At 56.4% G+C, this 14,567-nt stretch overlaps 1 protein-coding gene across 2 annotated transcripts in view; it reads right to left on the reverse strand.

The window, feature by feature from the left end:
• Nucleotides 1-3,339: 3,339 nt before the first annotated feature.
• RIN3 (Ras and Rab interactor 3) overlaps nt 3,340-14,567 on the reverse strand; it is a gene marked incomplete at its 5' end in the record, with an annotated part of 118,161 nt that continues 106,933 nt past the window's right edge. For both annotated transcript variants that reach the window (XM_082853929.1, XM_082853930.1), the window contains 3 exons: nt 3,340-4,854; nt 7,550-7,713; nt 12,861-12,992. In XM_082853929.1, coding sequence (XP_082710055.1) covers nt 4,534-4,854; nt 7,550-7,713; nt 12,861-12,992 — 617 coding nt within the window. In that variant the 3' untranslated portion in view covers nt 3,340-4,533. The remainder of the gene's footprint in view (nt 4,855-7,549; nt 7,714-12,860; nt 12,993-14,567) is intronic.

Consider the following 14,567-nt stretch of genomic DNA (forward strand, 5'->3'; position numbering starts at 1 on the left):
AGCAATCTTCAGGGGTTCTTCAATTCCCTTCTGCTTTTGGCCAACCCTTTATCCTTCAAGACCGAGCTCAGGCAGCCCTGTCTGCAGGGAAGCCCTCTGCTTCCTCCAGGCGGGTTACATGCCCTCCCCTCCCTCAGGACCCCATCACATCCCATGCTGACTGTTGTCACCACACTGCTCACATTAAACAGAAAATATGTTCATGGCTCGGTAACCCCCAGGCTTGAGTTCACCTGGACTCCCCATAAATCATTTAATGCCATCATATGGAAAAGGTATCCCTTTCTCTGGGTGGACACAGTCCTGTGCCAGGGTGACAAGTGGAGCCCAGACTGGATTTCAACCCCACTTGTCCCCTCAGCCGTGTAGCCTTGGCCGTGAACAACTTCCCTGCCCTCATGTGCTAGCTCTGAATTTATTTCCCTTTTCTGAAAGATCTAAGGCTTCGCTTGCCCCAACCCGGGAGCTTGTCTGATCCCCGCGACAAGCCTGGGAGATCAGGGCATAAGCATTCTTAAGAATGGGGACACTGAGGCACAAAGATGCAGCTGGCCTGGAGCCCAGGTCTCCTGACTACGAGTGGAGGTTCTTCCCACCTTCCAGCTGAGCAGTTTCTCCGACTTTGAAGCCAGATTTCAGAGTTCCCTTTTGGTTGAGGGCTGCGTCAGCAGCAGAGGTTTCCTGGAGGGCATTCCTGGGAAACCGCTGTCTTCCAGCAAATAGCTGACAGCTAGGGAAGAGGAAGAGCCGCAGCCGCTGTGAATCAGCGATTTTCTTCCGAAGCCCTGCCCCACCTGACCTTCCTGCGAAGGAAGGGCCCAGTTCCTGCCCCAGCTGCTCCCCCGCTTCCCCGCCCCAGATGACCCTGCAGAGCAGGAGGTGGCCAGTTCCTGGATTCCGGCCAGCTGAGTGCACACACAGCGACCGCATCTGCAACCGCGTCTGCAGACGGGTGCCGTGCCTTCCAGATACGGCCTCAGCTGCCAGTGGGGATGACAGGCTGGTCTGTGGCTGGGGGAGGGAGGCGTCTCCACTGCACCCAGAGGACCCTCCCCTCCTCCCTCTGTCCCTCCTCCCACTCAGGGCCTCTGCTCTTCTCTGCCCACCTCCCTTGCAGACCCGTCCCTTGTCCCCCAGCAGAAACTTGCTCATACTAGGGAGACCCGGATTCAACACATTAAGGTGTTGTGAGGCCATCGTGGGCCAGGTGTCTGCAGGGGCAGTTTGGGACCTCTCACGATGGGCAGGGCTTTGCACCCAGCTGTCGCTGGTAGGCCCTGGGGACGGAAGAGCAGCAGGGCCTGGGCATGCCCTGGTCTCTGCAGAAGCCTTCGTAGCTTCTCCCAGCACCGCTGGCTCCAGTCTCAGCCTCAGGGACTGGGGGCGGGGGGGGGGGCGGGCAGTAAAAGTGGAGGGAAGGAGGGAGCCAGCCGGCCAAGGGGAGAGGGGACAAACGCTGAGAGGACACACAGCCGAGCCCCTGTCCTACGTCCCAGCCTGTGGCCCCATCACCCTTGGACACAATGACCCCCTGTTCAGGGCCTGTGGAGAAACCAGGCCGCTTCACTTGCATCTTGGCCTCTGGATCAGGTCAGCCCTGTGATGCTCACCATGGCCTCAGGCAAGTTCACCCAGAGCGGGCCTGGCGGGCGAGGCTCATCTGACTTCGGTTTTCTACCAACAGGTCACTTGGGATGCTGCACCGGGTAGAAAAGAGAGCCCTGAATTTGGGGCTAGGTGAGCCCTGAGTTCAAACCTCACTTTGGCCTCGAACCAGCTGTGTGACCTTGGGCAAGTCATCCCTTGTTATGGGCCCAGTTGTGATCCCTCCAAGTTCATGTGTTGAAGCCCTAACCTCTAGCATCTCAGAATGTGACTGTGTTTGGAGACGGGGTCTTAAAGGGTTAATTAAGGTAGCATGAGGTCATATGGCTGCGCCCTAATCCAATAGGACCTGTGTTCTCAGAAGAGAAGGCGATTAGGGCTGCTCGGGCCCAGAGAAAAGGCTGTGTGAAGACAGAGTGGGAAGGCAGCCGTCCGCAAGCCAAGGAGGAACCAGCCCTGATCCGCGACTTCCAGCCTCCGGAACTGTGAGAAAATAAATGTCTGTTGTCTAAGCTGCCCCATCAGTGGTATTTTGTTAAGGCCGCCCAAGTAGACTAATTCTCCCCCTTCCTTTGAGCCTCTGCGTCCTCATCCATAAACACCTCCCACAAGGGGCTGGTGTGTGGATTAAATAAAATCACACAGAGCAGCCACTAACCAGGGCCAGGCACCCCCGTGAGGGCTCAGTACACGCGAGGGTGTTTCTGCGCCCTGAATCGGGCCCCCGCACCTCCCTGGGGGGAGAAGGCATCCAGAAGACAGGGGTCCAGATACCCCCACCCCTCCTGCTCTCTGGCCTCTCCTGATGGGAGGCCCCAGGACGGTGGGCCCGGCACATATGCTTGTGCACATACATGCATGCACACACACACACACACACACACACACACACACACACACACACACGTTCTTACAGTGGTCCCCGGTCCAGCTCACTGGCTGGACAGAAGACTCCCAGGGCTGGGCTGGTGTCCGATCCACCCTCTGAACTCCAACCCCCCCAAGTTTGGGCCCCACTTGGCCAAGAGGGTGCTTGGGTAAATGGACCCGCCTCTGACGTTCCCCATCAGCCTCAGGCCTAGTGGGAGGTGGTGGGCACTTTGCCGTACAGCTGGGGGCACGAGGCTGTATGGCCAGCTCAGCTCAGGGCTGCAGGGAGCATTGGAAGCTCAGGAAGGCAACAGTGTCTGCACTGGGTGGTGGGTAGGGGGCTGGGGAAGGAAAGGGCAACCTGGGATCAGAGCCGGCTACCCTCAGCTTCTGATCTGAGGGTGGCCTCAGAGCAGAAGCTGTTTGCGTTTTGTCATGTCTGTTATACCGAGCCCCGGCCTGGAAAGTCCTCCAGGGCTGGCCGGCTGCATCCTGGAGCAATCCCTGCATCTCACACAGGGCTGGCCTGGAGCCAGAGTTCGACAGGTGTTTGCTGACTGGTGAACGAGCTGGTTGCTGCCCAGGGGTATAATCCGGGCGAGTCCAGCCCACCTGCCCTGGGCGCACCGCTCACTGCTGTTCACACTGGGGCTCCAAGTGAGCTTCGTCTGTTTTGCTCTCTGCTGTTTCCCAGGGCCTAGGAGAGTGCTGACATTTAACAGGCACTCAGCAAACACATATTTTAATCAGTGCTGAGGACACAGACATGAAGGGTCCAAATTCGGTGGAGAAAGCAGAAATATCAACAGACAAATGCAATTTGATGAGCTATCTCTTGTGAGAGATGATCCGAGGGGGCTGGGGGCCATAGACAGGGACTATCTGGCCAGCCTAGGAAGTCGGAGAAGGCTGACTTCCTCCAGGGGGAGGAGACGGGCTTTGAAGGATAAAGAGAGTTTGACCACGCAAAGACTATATGGAACGGTATTCCTGGGCTAGGCGGCAGAGGCAGGAATGATGGGAACCGTGGGTGGGAGGAGACAGGAGATGACCAGGCTGAGGGGCAGACAGGGGCCAGGGCCCGGAGGGCTGAGAGTACGCTGCAGATTCTGTCAAAACATAGGGTCCTCGGTGGAAAGGAGGTGGTCTTCTGTACTCCACCTGGGAAGGGGATTAGGCTGTTAACGGGGGGCCTGGCTGGCTGAGCAGAGCTCTAGCCCGGGAAAAGGAGACGCCTTTTCAAAAGGGCTTTTATTAAACACTCCCCACACGGTGCCTCTTGCCACAGGTGCCACAGCCCTGGGGTGCCCCCGACGGCAACGGCCCTGTCAATGTCCCCCGTGGCCGAGGCTGCGCTCACCCACGGAGCCACGGAGCCGGCTTCACTTGGAGGTCCCAGTGCACGTCCGGCTGCTCCTGGAGGGGCTTGGGAGCTGCAGCGGGGCTGTGGTGCTGAGAGCCAAGTGCAGGCTCTTATGCAGGGATCGGGGGAGGGCTGTCTCCCCACACACCCTGAGCTGCTCCTGAGATGCTGGGAGGGTCCAGAGCATCCCAGCTCCATCCTGTGGGAAGAGGGGCGTGGGAGCAGCTGGGGCCAGGCCACTCCTCCTGAGGACAGTCCTGGGGAAACGGGAAGCCCTCCCCGGAAAGACTGAGGATCGGGCGGGCATGGGGGGCAGGGGCAGAGGGACTGGCCTGAGGGGCTGTGTGTGAACAGGGGCCGGGCTTGGACTCTGCTTCAGGGGGCTGGAGAGTCCCTTCTCCCTCTGAGCCGTTTCCCTTTCTGCCTAATGAATAACGTGGCCTCTAGGGGGCTACGACTCTCCTTCAGGAAGCAAGCTGGGGGCCACTGATCACGTTGCTTAAGTCACGCTGGTCTACGCGCGCTCAGTGGGTTGTGAGCACGTGTGACGCGTGGGCATTCCTGTTGGGAGAGTGTGTGCGTGCGTGTGTGGGTGTGGCTGAGTGTGAGTGTGTGGGGTGAGGGCGCGGACCGGGTCTTCTGACGGCTTCTCCACCTGGGTGAACACTGCCTTTGGAGGGGCTGCAGCCCCGGCCTCACAGGAAGTTGGGCTCCCGCACCACGAGGCAGGGCGGCCCCCCGCTGCCCCCGCCGCCGTCCAGGGGCCGGTACACGAAGTGGAAGTCGCGCTTGGGCTCGCTCCGCAGCAGGTAGCCCTTGATGCGGTGCGGCAGCGCCTCGTCGGCCAGCTGGAAGCAGCGTCCGTCCACCAGCACGAAGAGCCGGTGGTCCTGGGGCTGCACCACCTCGAACTTCTCTGCGCACTGAGCGCACAGCACCTCGGCCAACGTGTCCGCCCGCGACGCCAGCGTCCGTGACTGCTGCTCGGGCTCCAGGTACGACACGCAGATGAAGTCCTATGGGGCGAGATGCAGGGGGCGTGGGTCACCGGCGTCGGGTCTCACCCCCGTCCCGATGCTGGGAGCTTGGGCAGGAGTGAGGAGCTGCGTGGTCTTGAACAAGTCCTTTGGACTCTCTGTACCCCAGGGGTCCTCTCTGTAGAGAGCGGATGGATGGCAGGAGGGGTCGTGAGGCTGGCAGTCGGGGCACCTGCAGCTGACCCTGCTGTGTGATCTCAGGCAAGGGCCTTCCCTCTCTGAGCCTCAGCTCTCGATGGGGCCGACCATTCCAGGTCAGTCGGTTGGCTTGCAGTCTCGGCAATGAGTGAGAGCGCCCGCCCCCTGGTGGCCAGTCCACGGGCTCGCCATCATTGATTCATCTGTCACTCACTTTCTCATCTCTTCCTCCCTGAGCCCCTCTTCCTCCCAGGAGCTATGCTGGGCACGCAGGGCAGCATAAATAAAACCAGAGGTTCAGACCCACCCCCAGCATCCATGGCTCAGCTGGGGCAGCTAAGGCAGGTAGAACAGTTCAGGCCTTAGGGCTGGAAGAGCCTGGGGGTGAGAAGCGTGGTGTTCCGAGGGGGAGCAGGCAGGCAGGGAAGGGCGGGGGAGAAGACTTAGGGGAAAGGGATTGGGGAGCTGGGCCTGAAGGATGGGGGCTTTAGGACAGGTGGAGGAGTTGCACCTCGTAAGCTACGTGGGCAAGGGTGAGGCGATGCCTGCGAGGCTGGGGATGGGAGCATTCGCACAGAACATCACACTCACACCTTCCTCCACCAGAGATGGTGGAAGGAGTCCCTGCCTGGCTTTGAATCTGCTCCCACTGTGTGACCTACACCTTTCTGAGTCTCCATTTCCTCAACTGTCAACTGGGGATAAAACCAGTCCTTACTACGTGGCTGTGAGGAAGCACATAAAACTAGCTCAGAGCCTGGAAGAGTCCCCCTTCCCCCGAGGACCCAGAGGACGGGTAGGAAGTGGTGTGTGCAGGGCTGCCCCCTCGTGGAAGGATGGTGGCAGCACAGCCGTCTCCTGATGAGGGGGAGGTGGACCATGAGGGCGATGACCGCTTCAGAATGGTGGTAATTATGGCTGCAGAGTAGTGAATGCGTGTGAAGGGCAGGCTCTGTGCCAAGAGTCTTTCTTCCGGGAGAGGAAAGCCCACCCACTTCCTTGGGTCTCAGTGGCTGCCTGTGCTCTCCTTGTCCCCCGTTAGGCCTCCCAAGGGCCCTTTACACCTGATGACGGTCAAGCTCCGGGCCTTCACTCCCAGGGGAGGGATTTAGGGCATGGGGTGCAGAGGAGGCACCGGGGGAGGAGGAAGAGGGTGGTGACCTCCCCATAACCCAGAGACTCCTCATCCCAAGCCTCTTCCTGAGCTTTGCCTCCCTAAGGGGGAGGCACTGATGCGCTGCCTGGCTCAGCACTGGGAATCCACAGGGTGGAAGCAAGAAGTAAGGAATGCCTGCGTCAGGCTTGGACCAAGAGTGTCCACATTCCAAGAGCTGGTGGAGGGACAGCTGTCCCAGGAGGCGGTGGGGAGTGGTGGTGTGCTGGAGCTGGTACTTGCCAACTCATGCTGGCTCATACCCGCTTCCCAACTCCAAGTTCAGTGATGCCAAGTTAGTAGCTTGAAATCAGCCATGGTGGGAGCATTTATACCATGGAAATCGACAGAAGCTGAAATCAGAGGGTTTTTTTCCTTCCCTCCCCAGAGAACCAGTTACTGAACATTATCAAGACACCATTGATTAGAGGAGAGGGGACATCAGCTTGGCTGCCTAGAACAGGTACTGGGGAGGCAGAGCTCAAAGAGTCCAGAGTCCCCCTGAGCTGATAGGAAAACTGAGTCCCAGAGAGAGCAGACACTGCTCGGGGTCACACAGCAAGCTAGTACAGAGCTGGGTCCACACCTTGAGCCTCTTGCCTCCCAGGCCTGGGCTCTGCTGGTTACAGAAGGGCCATCTGGAAAGCCGGGCGTGGGGTTCAGGTCCAGCGAGCTCTGGGTGCCAGGTAAGTGAGTCTGTAGAGCTGTTTACAGCTCTGGGTTGCAGCCTGGCTCACTGTCCTAACTCTGGCCATTCTGCATGCACCCCAGTCTCACTCTGTCCCAGGCCCTGGGCTTGGGACCCCTAAGACACGTGAGCAATGGGCCCTGCTCTCTCAGGGTGATAGCTTCGTACACAGATGGTTACAATACAGTGTATATGTGCTGTAAAGGGCGAAGGAGCAGCAGGAAGCACAGAGGAGGGCATCTAACCCAGACCATAAGGAATGAGGGGCAGGAATGGGAAGGGGTGGGAAGCACAGGTGGGAATGGGCCCTCGTGGGCTTCTCACTGGGACGACTTACTGTTCACATCTCCAGCCCTAACAGCCTGCTGCGACATCATAGGTGCTAAGGAAGAGTGGATAAATGTCCCATATCCCTACCATGTTTGCCCACCGAGGCCTGCTGATACTTTTGTAGTCTCCACCCCTTAACTTCCACTCCCACCCCGCAACCGCCACTGGGCTGGGCACACGCTGGCAGGCGAGAGCCGGTGTCTTTGCCTCCCACGTGAACGCCCCTGGGGGCTGGGCTGGCTGGCCAGAGCAGCCAGTCGGCGTCAGGCTTGTTAGCCGGCGGGCAGTAGAGATGGTCTGGGGCAAGGTCCCTCCCACCGTCTGTCCCAGGCGTCCCCCCTCCCACCCTCTGCCCCAGGCGTCACCTGCACGGAGGAGCGGGAGGCCCGGGCCTTGTTGAGCGTGCGCCGGCGCTCCCAGCGGTGGATGGAGTCCTGCACCTCCACGCTCAGCTGCCGGGTCACCGTGATCTTGTCGTAGTTCTTGATGTGCTCCAGGGCCCCGTAGGTGGTGGTCAGATAGTAGGAACCTGCGGGGGGGAAAGGGTGTGGAGGCTGAGCCAGGACCGACTCCGCCCACCCCCAAAGGGAGGGGGCTGGTCCCAGCTCGGCCCGCCCCGCCCACCTCTGTAAGCCCCACCCATCGCCGCTGCAAGGATGCGCCTGCCACCCCGTTGGTCACCGGCCCAACTTCAGCTCTGTGCCCACCGCAGCCCCACAAGCTTCAAGTCCAGCCCTGATCTGTACGGCCCTGATCAAAGCTCGTTCCTTTTGGGACGTAACTCTTGCTTGTATTTAAGTGATGTTTTAAAATGAGTTTTTAGTTTTACAATGAGCTTTACAATGTAAAGATACACAAGAACCACGGATGTCTTTAGGGTGGGGAAAGGGGTGCCTTGGAGACATGGGTGGGTGGGAGACTCCACACTGTATGTGTCATATATACCCTATTTTAAAAAACGACTTAAAAATATGTGGAGAAAATTTTAATTACAGTCATACTATCACACACTATTTTTTAAAGATTTAAGGAAAGTAAAAACTTTGATTCATTTATTTCTCCATTTCTTTTTACCTTAAGTTAATTCACACATATTCCTAATACCTAATGTTTCCTAATTTAAGCTTCGAAATACTTCAGACTACAAAATTTACATGAAGTGTTAAAATAAAAGATAACAATTTGCACAGATGCTTACAAGTTTCCTCTCCTTGGCTCCTCGGAGGCTTTGGTTAAAATGTTTCAGAAGCACTAGCCTTGTTTCGCCCCTCACTCTAGAGGGGGCAGGGTGGCTTGGCCAAGGTCTTCCCTGGGCCTCCTTCCCACTCACCAAGCCTCTCCCCAGCCCTTTGGGTACCAGGGCAATGAGTTTTGACATGAGGCCCATCTGCTAGTGAGCCGCCCAAATCCCATCTTCTCTCTCTTCCTAATTAACTGAACTCTACTTTTGTGGGGTAAAGCCGCACTCAACTGAAAATGCTCACTTCCTAGATTCTCTTGTAGTTCAGGGTAGAGGGCAGGAGACCCCGTTCCGGCTACTTAGATGTAAGTGGAAGTCCCTGAGTGGCGCTTCCAGGAAAGCCTTTTGCAAGGGACAGACTCAGTTACTGTATCCCTTCTGGTTTCTGTCTGTCCCCCTTCCTCTTTTCTGGAACACAGAGGTGAGCCTGGAGGCACAGCGGCTGTTTGTGATCAGAGGTGATAGGCACAAAGACAAAAGTTCGCATCCTGAAGAGCAATGGAAAGAGCTGGGTCTACGATTTCCTGATGGCGGGGCTAAAAGCTGCCACCATTATCAGCTGCTTACCCCAGGACTTCTTGATGCAAGAGACAAACCAGTCCCTCACTCTGATTTAAACCATTATTATTACATCGTAATTATTTGCAGCCCAAAGCATTCCTAACTGCTCCACTGGATGAAGCTGCCTACATATTCCTACAGATTTCACAACCAGTATGGGAAAAGTTCATACCCTGACTGGGGTGGGCGGGGGACGAGACAAAGGGGTTTATTGCCACAGGATCACTCGCCCTTTCATGGCAGTGTAGGAAGAAGACAGCTTTTGAAATAGGTGTATCAAGGCCAGCATGGAACTTGGCTTGGTGTCCCTTATCAGAGAAGGGCCGGCAGACCTCTCATGGGTCTCCTTTCCCAGCCCAGCTCAAAGCCTGGGTGTGCAAGAAGGCTTCCTTGGTGCCTCCAGCCCTTGCTGGCAGAGAGCCCTGTCCTCTAGTTGGCATTCACCCATGGTCCTGTTTCCCATCGTGATCACATCCCCCTGGCTGGGAAGGGAGGAGCTGAGTGCAGTGTGCTGACTGCGAATGGTCAGTTTTGGAGTCAGAGAGCAGGGTTTAGGTCTCAGTCTTCGGCAGAGAGCCCTGTGCTCTCAGGTGAGTTAGTGTCCTCTATGCTCCCATTTCCTCATCTGGAAAATCCATAACGTTGTGGAAAGTAAACGAGATCAATACACGTAAAGTGCAGTGCTCGGTAACATGCGAGTATTGCACGGTGGTTAGGTGACCTAAGGGAGCTGCTCTGGAGGTTCCCCACCCTCTTGGGCAAAGGGGAGGAACTCGAAGCCCTGCCGGTGCACTCCTGCCTGCTCAAGCCCTGCTTTTTTTTACAGCCTCCTGGCTCTCCCAGTAGACTTCCCTTGGACTTGGGGGTCCTGCAGTTCCTTCCATGACCACTAGGTGGCAGGCAACTCCTCGCACTGTGAGTTTTGGAGTCGAGCGTTCTCTTCAGGGAGAGGGTGCTGTCCATTGATGGGAAAACCGCATTGCCTCTCTTAAGAGATTTCTAGCCCAGGATGGCCAGCTGTCGGCCAGGGTGCAGACGGGATGTGGATAAAGGAATCTATGAGGGTGCTTCTGGAGAGGTTTGTATTTTGAGCTGGCTCCAGCCAGGTGCCCAGCAGCTGCCTGGGTCTCCCATCTGCCCTGTAATTGCCCAGAGTGGTGGGAGCTGCAGAGAGACGGGGGAGAAAGGGGTCAGGGTCCCATCAGGCCAGCGTTCAGGTCCTCTCTACTTCTTACAGGAAGTCCCTGATCTCTCACTCTCCAGAAGCCTGCTGCGAAAAAGTGGGACCCAGTCACAATCTTTGCCAAATTCCAGCACGTGGAACCAGTTGAAAGAATGTGACGGTCTTGCAGGCTTTTTGGTGAATGCAGATGTGTTTGTTCAGACTGTGAAACACAAGAAGGCAGAGGCCCCCTCCATCTCTCATCCTTCCCCCAGCTGCCTCTGCAGAAGGTGCCCAGATGGTCTGAAAACCCCAAATCTAGCCCAATGCCTTCCCTTTTCCAAGCCAGAGAGGTTAAGTGACTTGCCCAAGGTCTCCAGCCGATCAGAGGCAGAACTGGGACCAAATCCAGCCTCCAAACTGCTCTTTTTTCTACACCCTGTGTTAGTTCTCCTCTTAGGATGGAGTAACAAGTTCCCAAGAGCAGGGACTTCCCAGGGGCCTGCCCTTGTCCCGGGCATGTCTGACTCTGCAGAGCATCACGGGCGGGGACTGGCCAGCAGGGCCTCTGCTTCTCCCCACCCCCCCACCTCCCAGGCAAGCCCCTCTTTTCACTGCACCTCAGAGGCTTTGGTGACGGAGCACCCTGTGGGCCACCACCCAGCAAAGACAGGAGGGTGAAGCTGGGGAAACTCAGGAACACTGCCCGCCTGGCGCTCCGTCCTCCAGCTCTTGGGCCCAGATATGTCTAGATGGAGGTCTACCAGCTGGCAGACTTGGGTGGAAGCTCCTGCCCATGCTGGAGACCCCCAAGTCATCCTTCTGTCGGAGTCCAACACCTGTGAGGCTGGGCTGTCCTGGCTGCTGTGACCTCCCACCCTGGCTATGGGCGTAGGAAGAGAGAGAGGCACCCATGCCACACAGCCCACCTCCTGGTGTGTGCAGCATGGTCCTCAGAGCTGCCCTGGGCAGGGTCTGCTGGGAGGGGCGGTACGTGGTGGCATGCGAGGCTCTGCCCTGCCATCTTTTCTTCCAGCAAACACCTCATAGATCCCTTAGAAATTTCCCCACAGGTCCAGAGGTGGGGCAGGGGCTCTGACCCTTAAGTCTAAAAGGGGCAGGCTGCAGGGTATTCAGGCAGCTTTGGGTCAGAACATGTGGAATGTTTAAGATCTTTATGTATTCATTTGTACTTGGCTTGCCTCAAAAATACTTAATGTAGTCCTATACGTAAAATAGATAGGCAACAAGGATTTACTGTGTAGCACAGAGAACTATATTCAATATCTTGTAATAACCTATAATGGAAAATAATCTGAAAAACATATATAGATATAATTGAATCACTTTGCTGTACACCTGAAACACAATCTTATAAATCAACCATACTTCAATTTTTAAAAATACTTAATGTAGCCCCGAACAGACTAGCTCTCCTGCCTGCAGGACCTCAGCTTTCCCACCCGAACCCCCTGTGGGTTTCGGGAACAGGAAGAAGGATCACAGGAGGCTATGACAGGATTGGGGCGGGGGGCTTCAGGTCCATAAGGAGAGGGGAGTTGGGCCAAGGATGTCCCTGTCCTGTCCCTGTTCGCCACTGCGCCTGGCCTGGAGTCCTGTCTGGCAGCAAGGATGCAGGCCGTGGACGGAACAGGAGCCACGGCGGCCAGGGCAGGGCCGACCACTGCCAGAGAGACGGCCAGTGCTGAGATCAAGTGCAGAGCCCCACAGCCTCGCTCCATCCTTCCACCCGCCAAAGGGCTCTTTCCCTGACACTCTCTATGACTCTACGACAAACCACGGGGGCGGGCCAGTCCTGCACAGCTTTACACGCTCCCCTGAGCTTCCAAGAACTCACAGAACCAGTCACGTCATACTGTCCCCCCCAGAGACCGACACAGTCTAAAAATGCAAACAGATGCAAAGAGGGCCAGCTTATCTCAAGAACCACAAAGCCCAAAGGGGCCACTGGGGGCCTAAGAGTCTTTTCACCCTTTTGGGGGTGGTGTCTCAGAGGGAGCCTGGGGCTCCCTCAGAACTGCTATCTGGGATGGCTGCACCTCAGGGATTCTTGGTGGAGGGGTGGCCGAGGCTAAGTGTACGGGACGAAGTGGCAGGAAGGAGGAAAGGGAAGGGAAGGTGAGGGTGGGACAAATTACACCCCTGCCATCATCCTACAGGAGAGTGCCTGGCCTCTTGCCCACACCACAGCATTACCCTCCTCCCACTGACGGGTACCTGGCCCAGATCTGGATGAGCAGGGGGCTGAGTCCCCAGGGCCACCCCTGTCTAAGAGCTGACCATTGTTCCCTTATCCTGTACACTGCCAGCAACTGCTGTTCCCTTTGTGAAGACTGCCTCTCCCCCTTCTTTATCTGACTGGCCCCTATTTATCCTTCAATGCTCAGCTCAGGCATCACCTCCTCCAGGAAGCCTTCCCTGATTGCACAGCCTGAGTAACGTGCTCTGGTACTCTCTGGGCTTCCCTTGTCTAGCATAGGTGACAAGGTCTCTTTACTGGCCCAGCTCCCCTGCTAGTCTGTGAGTCCCCCAGGACAGGGGCTGTGTCAGGCACTGTTGTGTCCCAGGGCTTAGTGGAGTCTGGCATCCAGGAGGTAATTGTTGGGCCCTCCAGCAAGCCTTTGGTGTGGCTGGGTCAGGAGTGGGCAATGGGCCCCAGGGTTCCGGAGATGGGCCTGGGGAGGTGACTCACCCTCCCCCAGCTGCAGGGCAGGGTCCATGAGCTCCATCATGTACTCCACGTTGAGAAGCATCTCCGTGAGATTGCTGCGGGCCAGCACATACATGAGCACCGGCAGGAAGTCGTCTGCCCCGTAGGACTTCCCTGGGAGAGGAAGGAGGCAGAAGGTGGTGAGTGTGAGGCTCTCCTTGTGAGCCGCTCCCTGCCCAGGGCAAGGGGACGGTGGTTTGCTGGGTGGGGGGTGGTCACCCCTGGAAGAGGAGCCTTCCTGTTTTCTCCTGACTCTCATGACAGGGGGCGACCCTGGGATCAGCCTGGTCGGGAGACCTGAGACACAGTCTGGGTTTAGGAAGAAGGAACTGAGAAAAGTGCCCTCTGCTGCGTAGGCAAGACCCAGTCCCTTCCCCTTTCCCAGCTCTTCCCCTGCAACGCCTTCAGTTAAGTTCACGTCACACTTATTCATGGAAGCACCCAGAAGCAGATGTCTGTCTAACACTGACGTCTTTTGGGAACCACACATCTCTCTCTCCACTTGCAGAAGTGAAGCCCTCCCTCGACCAGATGCTACCAGGCCTAAAGTTTCCCCTCCAACCTTCATTCTTTTGGGTTAAGCAGTGCCCTTTCCCTAGGGTTTCTTCTAAAACGTAAATACCTCTGAAAGGAATAACTTATCACTACTGCTTTTGTGGGAGATGTTCCCGGGGCTCAGAGCCTCTTGACAGTAATAGATACCTTGGGGAAGGAGGGGGCTGGAGATGGGCCTAAAAGATGCCCTGACAGGGGCTTCCCTGGTGGCTCAGTGGTTGAGAGTCCGCCTGCCGATAAGGGGGACATGGGTTCGTGCCCCGGTCCGGGAAGATCCCACATGCCGCGGAGCGGCTGGGCCCGTGAGCCATGGCCGCTGAGCCTGTGCGTCCGGGCCTGTGCTCCGCAGCGGGAGAGGCCGCAACAGTGAGAGGCCCGAGTACCACTAAAGAAAAAACAAAAAACAAAAAACAAAAAAAGATGCCCTGACGGCCTTTCACGTTTTTTGAGAGAATGAAATGAGAAAAAGAATACGAAAGTGATTCGGTGCCCATGGGGCGCAATGGAAAAGTGAGCTATTATTGACATATCTGTTCTGCTTTCTCAGGCGGCCTCAGTTTTTCCACCTGTAAAATGAATCGGCTGATGGGGTTGGTAACACACAGCACTGAAAAGCAGAGTCAGACCCGGACTCCTTACCAGCTATAAGACCGTGGGCTAAGTGTTCTAGCTCTCTGAGCCTGCATTTCTAGACACATGTGAACTGACACAGATAGCATGACATCCAATGGGGTTTTGGTGAGAATTCTAGGAAATGATTTACAGTGGAGTGCTTCTATACCGCCTCCATGGAAATGCCCACTAAGGAAGAATGTCGTTCCTCTTATTCCAGCTCTGTGTTCTGAGCTCTCTGATCATTTCTTTCAAGGTTCTTGTGCCTGTGCACAGAATTAGTCAGTTTTGGAGAACATCTTCCATAAACCTTTATGAGCCTGAGAAACGACTAAAGAGTTCCTGGGGAAAGATTATTTTGTGCCTGCAGTTGTCTTCCACGTTGATAATTTAATCATTAGAATTCTGGCACACGGGAGATTCTTTTCTTGTTTGATTTATGAATTAGGGAACAAGGCATGGCCAGCAGCATGGATGGGAAACAGTTCTGTGCCTTTTGGAATTCACCTGTAACTCATGCAT

This window comes from Leucopleurus acutus, assembly GCF_964270905.1.
Source record: "Leucopleurus acutus genome assembly, chromosome: 1".
Classification (NCBI taxonomy): domain Eukaryota; kingdom Metazoa; phylum Chordata; class Mammalia; order Artiodactyla; family Delphinidae; genus Leucopleurus; species Leucopleurus acutus.